The 9,275-nt window shown below is 48.5% G+C and overlaps 1 protein-coding gene across 1 annotated transcript; it reads left to right on the top strand.

The window, feature by feature from the left end:
• Window positions 1–1,771: 1,771 nt before the first annotated feature.
• LOC122612480 (toll-like receptor 7) lies at window positions 1,772–8,170 on the top strand. The gene has a single exon (XM_043786135.1). It carries the CDS (start codon window positions 2,089–2,091, stop codon window positions 6,424–6,426), a length of 4,338 nt encoding a protein of 1,445 aa, XP_043642070.1. The 5' UTR covers window positions 1,772–2,088; the 3' UTR covers window positions 6,427–8,170.
• Window positions 8,171–9,275: the final 1,105 nt, after the last annotated feature.

The following is a 9,275-nucleotide window of genomic DNA, read 5'->3' as shown; positions in this document are numbered from 1 at the left end:
ACTCACTCCTTGGTCGATAAATAAGTGTCCTGCAGCATTTCAGGAAGCCACTCACACACACAAATGTGCTTATATATTAGCTTGCCAGCATTTTCACACTCAGCTGCAGGAGATGTGGAAAAATAGTAAAATGGAAACAAGTTGAACAAGTTTTCGACACCTCGAAAAAACAATGCCAATGCTGTGTGCTGTATCTTAGCAGGGAGTCAAGTTCTCAAGCTCAAGTCAAAGGTACTATCTTAGTTACATGCGCTCTCTTTGTCACTGAGGTTGGACCTTCAGATATTGGGGGTGGTATTTTGGTCGAACTGGGTGGATTTTCCGACTGGACATTTGCTTCGCCCCAGCCTCCTAATGAAAAAGTTCTTATGAATAATAAATGCATTAGAGAAACTTCCTTTCACATACAACAAACAAAAGTTCCATCTACGGTTAGAGCGATGGCCCCCGAAAAGAATGTTTTATGGTTGGCGTGGGGCAGCAGCAGAAGCAGCAACAGCAGTATTCATAAATATTACATTTTGCGTACGCAACTCCAGAGGTGGCAAATGATTCACTCGCCACTCGAGAACTTCTCTTCGCCAGGCGGCCTTGGCCATCTACGTATGTAGCTCGTAAGTATTCCGAATTGTCTAAACAAAAACTGCAGTTCTTCTTCAAAACAATCGGAGACTATAAATAGATACGCATCGTAGTGCGTTCCTTGTATCTTTCGGATGGTGGATATTCATCTAGTGCAGAGTTCGGGGCAATGTGTTAAACATCTTTTGGCGTTGACAAAATGGCATGCCGCTTGATTATCAGCTGCAGCTGCGGCAATTACAAGATGCCGAGATGCAGAACTCTGGGAAGCAGAAAAGTATCCGACGGATATGCATGCGGCGCGTGTGAGTTAATGGTAACAATAACAATCTCCCCGGATTGAGGGGGTATCCGAGGGGAGGGGCGCTGGTTCGACGGGAATCTCTGCTTAAACTATTGAGTAAAAGAGCGCAGGGAGAGTTTTCAGATGCAGAGATGCGGAGATACGGATACTGAGATGAATGGATGAGTTTCAGAGAGCGAGAAGTCTGAAGTTTTGATGGCTTGTTTTGTTAATAGTTTTAAATTCTTCATGACTGGTTGAAACAAAAAAATGTATTAAATAAAAAAATCTTAAGTATAGACTAATATAAATGAATGCGAATATGAGAATAAAGGAGCATATAAGATATGAAACTTAAACCAGGCGATTTTATAGCTGTAGGACAGACTAGGCTTCATAAATTAAATTAAAATCCAGTTCAGTCCTACAAATAATTATTTCAGCAAATTAAGTGATAGTTTTTTAATCTTTGCGCCACATCGGCATGCCCTGTCAATAAATCCCTTAAAAAATATTAATTAATATCGCTATAATTGTTGACTTATGTGATTACTACCTATTGACAATAGCAATTTTATTCCCTATTGAATTTCAAGTTGCTATTTGCTCTTGGTCAATGTTTACGTTTGATTCACAAATTCAAACAGCAACTTCACTCAAAGTCTCTTTCACTCATTTCTTTCACTCTCATTGCGAACCTTCTCTCACGAACAGTGGCTCCATTCCGCCAAGCAGCGGCGGTAAATGCTACTAAAATTGCTCTCTTCTTCAGCGCTCATGCGCCATTGCTCGGCGGAACCGTTCGTATCTGCGAGATACTTTGCCGTCCGTGGAAGCGGCAACTCGAGACTCAGCCGTCAGTTTGTGGCAAACCTGAAAACAGTTCGAGTGCGAGTGCCGTACGGTTCGGACGTGTGGGCCACGCACAATTCAATTCGCAAAACGCAGAGTTAGCCAAATAAGAATATTGGAGAAAATAAGAGAAACAGCCATCAGAACAAGTGAAAGAGAAATTAAACGAATGCGCTGAATGTGAAAAATTCAAAAAAAAAAAGGAAAATAATACACCCAGTTTAAATGTGCGCTTAGTGAAACAGTGGCCAGGAAAAATGTCAATTGACCGAGAGTGAAAAAACCACACGAAAACCACGCGAACTACACCCCTTTGAGGTATCTGCAAGATACAGATACCCAGGCCCCCCCCAAGCACAAAACCCACAACCATGGCGGCAATCCTGCTGCTCCTGCTCGGGTGCTCCTGGTGCCTAGCGGTCGAGTCCGCCCTGGCGCCCAAGGAGAGCGAATCGAGTGCCAGCGCGATGTTGGGCGCCGGAACAGGAGCCGCTGCCACGGTATCGCTATCCGGCGACTACTCCTCGCTGCTGTCCAATGTGCCGGCAGCCTCGCCGGTTCCGGCCAATCCGTCGCAGCACAGCGGTCCGGCCAACCAGTGCTCCTGGTCGTACAACGGCACTAGTGCGGTGCACTGCGCCCTGCGTCTCATCGAGCGGCAGCCTGGTCTGGATCTCCAGGGCGCCGATGGCAGTAGCCAGTTGACAATACAGTGCAGCGAGCTCTACCTCTTTGAATCGTCACTGCCGGTGGCAGTGTTCGCCAGATTGCAGACCCTGGAGGCGCTGCGTCTGGACTCGTGCAAGCTGCTCCAGTTGCCCAACAATGCCTTCGAGGGATTGGCCACTCTGAAATCCCTGCGCCTGAGCACCCACAACAGTGAGTGGGGTCCAACGAGGACCCTGGAGCTATTCCCCGACTCCCTCGGTGGTTTGAAACAGCTTACCGATCTGGATCTGGGCGACAACAATCTGCGTCAGCTGCCCTCCGGCTTCCTCTGTCCGGTGGGCAATCTCCAGGTGCTGAATCTCACCCGCAATCGCATTCGCACTGCCGAGCAGCTGGGATTCGCGGACATGAACTGCGGCGCGGGCTCTGGCAGTGCTGGCAGTGAACTGCAGATCCTGGACGCCAGTCACAACGAGTTGAGATCCATCAGCGAAAGCTGGGGAATCTCCCGACTACGCAGATTGCAGCACCTGAATCTGGCCTACAATAATCTATCGGAACTTTCTGGGGAGGCGCTAGCTGGTTTAGCTTCTCTGAGGATAGTCAATCTGAGTAATAACCACCTGGAGACACTGCCGGAGGGACTTTTTGCTGGTTCCAAGGAACTGAGGGAGATCCATCTGCAGCAGAACGAGCTCTACGAGCTGCCCAAGGGCCTGTTCCATCGCCTGGAGCAACTTTTGGTTGTGGATTTATCCGGTAACCAGCTGACCTCCAATCACGTGGATAACACCACCTTTGCCGGACTTATTCGACTCATTGTGCTGAATCTGGCCCATAATGCGCTGACTCGCATTGATTACCGCACTTTCAAGGAGCTGTACTTCCTGCAGATCCTGAACTTGCGAAACAACTCCATTGGCCACATCGAGGATAATGCCTTCCTGCCGTTGTACAACCTGCACACCCTCAACCTGGCCGAGAATCGCCTGCACACCCTGGATGATAAGCTATTCAATGGGCTGTACGTACTGTCCAAGTTGACGCTCAACAATAATCTCATCAGCGTGGTCGAGCCGGCTGTGTTCAAAAACTGCTCGGATTTGAAGGAGCTGGACCTGAGTTCTAACCAACTGAATGAGGTACCTCGTGCCCTGCAGGATTTGGCCATGTTGCGCACTCTCGACCTGGGCGAGAATCAAATCCGTACGTTCGACAACCAGAGCTTTAAGAATCTGCACCAGCTGACGGGTTTGCGGCTGATAGACAACCAGATTGGCAACATCACAGTGGGCATGTTCCAGGATCTGCCCAGGCTGAGTGTTCTGAACCTGGCCAAGAACCGCATCCAGAGCATCGAGCGGGGATCCTTCGACAAGAACTTCGAGTTGGAGGCCATTCGCCTGGACAGGAACTTCCTTGCGGACATAAATGGAGTTTTCGCCACACTGGTTTCACTGCTGTGGCTAAATCTTTCCGAGAACCATTTGGTGTGGTTCGATTACGCATTCATCCCGTCGAACCTGAAATGGCTGGATATCCATGGAAACTATATCGAGGCCCTCGGTAATTACTACAAGCTGCAGGAGGAGATTCGAGTAAAAACGCTGGATGCCTCTCACAATCGCATCACGGAAATTGGACCCATGTCGATTCCAAACACAATAGAGCTGCTGTTCATCAACAACAATCTCATTGGAAATGTGCAGCCCAATGCCTTTGTGGATAAGGCAAATCTGGCCCGAGTGGATCTGTATGCCAATCAGCTGAGTAAACTGCAGTTGCAACAGCTGCGAGTGGCTCCAGTGGTGCCGCCCAAGCCATTGCCAGAGTTTTACCTGGGCGGTAATCCGTTCGAGTGCGACTGCACCATGGACTGGCTGCAGAGGATTAACAACCTGACCACCCGTCAGCATCCGAGGGTGATGGATATGGCCAACATTGAGTGCGTGATGCCCCACGCCCGTGGTGCTGCAGTGCGTCCTTTGAGTGGCCTGCGTCCGCAGGACTTCCTCTGCCGCTACGAGTCGCATTGTTTCGCCCTATGTCACTGCTGTGACTTTGATGCCTGCGACTGCGAGATGACGTGTCCGAGTAATTGCACCTGCTACCACGACCAAATCTGGTCCACCAACGTGGTCGACTGTGGCGGCCAACAGACCACGGAGCTGCCACGGCGCGTTCCCATGGACTCCAGTGTGGTGTACCTCGATGGCAACAACTTCCCTGTGCTGAAGAATCACGCATTCATCGGGCGCAAGAACCTGCGAGCCCTCTATGTGAATGGCAGCCAGGTGGCGGCCATACAAAATCGCACCTTTGCCAGCCTGGCCTCGCTGCAGTTGCTCCATCTGGCCGATAATAAGCTGCGCACCCTGCATGGCTACGAGTTCGAGCAGCTTTCCGCATTGAGGGAGCTGTATCTGCAGAATAACCAACTGACGACCATTGAAAACGCTACTCTGGCACCGTTGGCCGCCTTGGAGCTAATCCGCATTGATGGCAACCGTCTGGTTACACTTCCCATTTGGCAGATGCACGCCACCCACTTTGGCACAAGATTAAAATCCATCAGCTTGGGCAGGAACCAATGGAGCTGCAGATGTCAGTTCTTGCAGGCCCTCACCTCGTATGTGGCGGATAATGCCCTGATTGTCCAGGATGCCCAGGACATCTACTGCATGGCCGCCAGTTCGGGAACTGGCAGTGCTGCACTGGAAGATAGCAGCTCGAGCTCGGGATCCCTTGAGAAGAGAGAGCTGGACTTTAATGCCACAGGTGCTGCTTGCACTGATTACTACTCTGGCGGCTCAATGCTGCAGCATGGCATCCCGGAATCGTATATTCCCCTGCTGGCCGCTGCACTGGCTCTTCTCTTCCTGCTCGTGGTCATCGCCATGGTCTTTGCCTTCCGCGAGTCCTTGAGGATCTGGCTGTTTGCCCATTACGGCGTTCGCGTGTTCGGACCACGTTGCGAGGAGTCGGAGAAGCTCTACGATGCCGTGCTCCTGCACTCCGCCAAGGACTCCGAGTTCGTGTGCCAGCACTTGGCCGCCCAGCTGGAAACCGGACGACCACCACTGAGGGTCTGTCTACAGCACCGCGACCTGGCCCATGATGCCACCCACTATCAGCTCTTGGAGGCGACCAGGGTCTCCCGCCGCGTGGTCATCCTGCTCACCCGCAACTTCCTTCAAACGGAGTGGGCCCGCTGTGAGCTACGACGCTCCGTACATGATGCCCTGCGTGGAAGGCCCCAGAAGCTGGTGATCATCGAGGAGCCCGAGGTCGCCTTCGAGGCGGAGAGCGATATTGAGCTGCTGCCCTATCTGAAGACATCAGCTGTTCATCGCATCCGTCGCTCGGATCGCCACTTCTGGGAGAAGCTGCGCTACGCCCTGCCCGTGGACTATCCCACATTCCGGGGCAACAACTACACGCTGGAGCTGGACCACCACAACCACGAGCGGGTGAAACAGCCGGCCAGTCCAGGTCTACTCTATCGCCAGGCTCCGCCACCCGCCTACTGTGGCCCAGCGGATGGAGTTGGTATCGGTGCTGTGCCACAAGCTGTACCCGTGAATGCCTCTGTGCCCGCGGAGCAGAACTACTCCACGGCCACCACGGCCACACCCAGTCCCAGGCCGCAGCGAAGAGGAGAGCAGTCGGGATCTGGATCGGGTGGAAACCATCACCTGCACGCCCAGTACTACCAGCATCACGGGATGCGACCGCCATCCGAGCACATATACTCCAGCATCGACTCGGACTACTCGACCCTGGATAACGAGCAGCACATGCTGATGATGCCGGGCGCACCGGGTGCACTTGCCATGGAGGCAGCCCAGAGGGCACAGACCTGGCGACCCAAGCGGGAGCAGCTGCATCTGCAGCAGGTCCAGGCCGGAACACTGGGCTCCAAGGCGAGTCAGTCCGCACATCAGCAGCAGCAGCAGCAACAACAGCAGCAGCAGCAACAAAATCCGACAGCCGTGTCCGGACAACAGCAGGGACCCCATGTTCAGGCGTATCTGGTGTAAGGAGGCGTGGGGCGAAAGCGACCGCTTTCTGGGAGAGTGACAGTGATTTCTTTAGGGACTGGTTCCTGTGCATAATTTTAATTACTAAAATATATGTGCGAGTTAAGCTAAGCAGGGGGAGGGAAAACAAAATAGAAATGCGCAAGTTGAAGTTGAAACTAGCCAGCCAGATTTTAACGTATATTATTTTGTTTATCCAGTGTAAAGTCATTTTAGATGCACTAAACAAACACAGCGCACACAGCCCCAAGGAACGAGATACAAGATACAAGCTGCAAGATACCATATACATATGCAGTGGGCCGAGGGCCTCGGCCATGTCAAGTGTGTGCATCCAAGAGCGGGTAGGAGAAGTGAGAGCAGGGATGTTACTTACTACAATGCCATTTCAAAGTTTCAAAACTTTACCACACCAAACTTAGTTTTCTCCCTCGCATGAGCACGAACTTTTGGTCTTCATCTGGCATTTGCTTAGCCGAGAATTGCCCGAGGGGGGAATTTGTGATAACTTTTTAATATGGTTTTAATCAGTTGGACTCTCCAGTATCTCGAGTATAAAGATTCCCGCGTCGAGATGGAGTTTCCATGGGCGAGCTGCATTTGCATTCCCAAATTGATTGTTCAATAATTGACTTGGTAATGGCCATTAACCCGAAATAGCTATGTATCCGCGCATCTCCAGCATCCTGCATCCATTTGTAAATAGCTCTCAGTACCGTATTTACTGCCCAAACATAGATATACACACATACAGAAATGCAGATACATTCACACACACAGATACAGATACAGATACAGTTACAGCTACAGATACACCTTTAAACAGTTACAGATAGGAATTCATAACCATATGGGGATAATTCAATAATCACATTCGAGTACACATGTAAATTGCATGACGCAGCCGTAAAATCGATAAATGCATTTGTCAAGTAATCTGTATGTAAAAAGCATAAATAATTAGCTAGCAAACCGAGCAAACCGGGAAGATTTCCCGTGGTTAACTACATCGTAATAATGATACTATGCAGATGGTAGATGGGCGGTGAAGTGAACAGAATCCGAAACAGAAAAGCTCATTTTAAACACTTACGCTTACCAAAACTAACGATAATTGTAATAAAAGTTTAGCAAACTGGCGCGTCGCATACACAATATGCATAGCTAATTATATATAGTACATACATACATATATTCATGGATATATCAATGTGCGTGTCTGCATGTACGTGACTGTGTAAAGTAAAGCAAACTACTGATATTAAAGAACTACTATGTATGAGGAATACTTTATATACATATGTATGCTCGCAAGTACGCATATATCTACGCATATATTATACGAGTAAATGTTTAACAACTGCCTATAGAAAGTACGAAACAGAAGAGCATTTATTTCAGCACACATACACACACTCGCCTACTCGTCATTAATTAAGCAAATCAGTTTGAAACTATTGAGATTTAGAAAAAGGGGTGTGAAAATGAAAAGCAAGGCACCCCTCACACACAAGACACTTGTACCAGTATATGAAAAACCCAAAACTGTTATTTAATTTTATCATTTTGTAATATAATATACATATGTACGTCGATCGGCCCTAAGTTTAGTTCTAGTGCAGCTCTAATATAATTGTATAACCTATGGATAATTCAATTTTGTGAATACAACTATTTATATACTCTATATATACATCTAAAAATCTATGTACGATTACGACAAACAACAAAGATATTTTTCTGTTTCGCCAGCGAACAATGCAAATGAAATGAACAACTTTTTTAAAACAAAAACCCGAAAACTGTGTCGATAAATGGTTTGTGGGATTGTGGTATTGCTCTACCATTTCCAGCTGGCTTTTTGCTGCTTTTGCTAATTTAATTCATCATGCACATGAGTTGCTGTTTTGTAATCCTCACGCATTTGCAGGGGCGTCCGCGGAGGAGGGGTTTTCGGTCGGCGGCCCGTCAAAGTCAACGGACAAACGTAGCTCAGCTACAAGCCGCCAGAGTGATAAATCATTTTTTTTTTCTATATGTACGAGTATATGCATGTATGTATATAAACCGACACACAAATGCGCAGCTACGCAAGTACCATACAAATCAGCCCCCTTTTTCCATCCAATTCAGATGGTCCATCATCATCTATAGCGCCTCGAAAACCCAACTTCCCTGTCTCCCAGTCTCTCAGTCTCCATGTCTATCTGTCTGGCGGTTAAATGATGGCTGTTTCCATTTGAAGGGTAACAGAAACACACTCGTACCTGGGCTGGAGTGGATTTCTATGACGCTTTTGGCATTTATGCCAGGCCAACTCGAGCTCAAGGGCCACAGAGTTGTAAATACTGGTGAAACAAATCGAGGAACTTCGTTTTCCGTATCCGTATCCGCATCGGTATTTCTCAATTTCTCATATCGACTACACTCGATTTCTATTGCCATACAGTTGGGGAAATCAAAAGAAAAGGGGGAAACGCTTTTATTGAGGGGGGCGGAGGGGGGACCCCCATTCAACTGCATCTGCAATTGCAAAGTTTTTAATTTTCTCGAACAGAAGAAGCGTTTCGCACTGCACACAACTTGTAACTAATAGAATTACAAAACCGGGCAAAGATACAATGCAACACTTGTGTACCTAGAAAGTAGAAACTGTGGAAAGAGAATTTTTTGGGGGGGTGGTGGCTAAAATCGGAAGCCCTAGTTAAGGAATTTTTGGAAAATTTCATTTAACAATTTCCTAATTGTTTGCAGTTACGCATCTGCTGTCGAGTGGCATTTTCCCCGGGGAGGGTTTTTCCCCAGCGCTTTTCTTCCAAATTCCCAGTAAAATCAATAGCCAGCTCTTT

The sequence above is a fragment of the Drosophila teissieri genome, chromosome 2R (genome assembly GCF_016746235.2).
Source record: "Drosophila teissieri strain GT53w chromosome 2R, Prin_Dtei_1.1, whole genome shotgun sequence".
In the NCBI taxonomy this organism is placed as follows: domain Eukaryota; kingdom Metazoa; phylum Arthropoda; class Insecta; order Diptera; family Drosophilidae; genus Drosophila; species Drosophila teissieri.
Note: the sequence above shows the minus strand (reverse complement) of the source record. Positions and strands in the feature narration are given on the sequence as shown.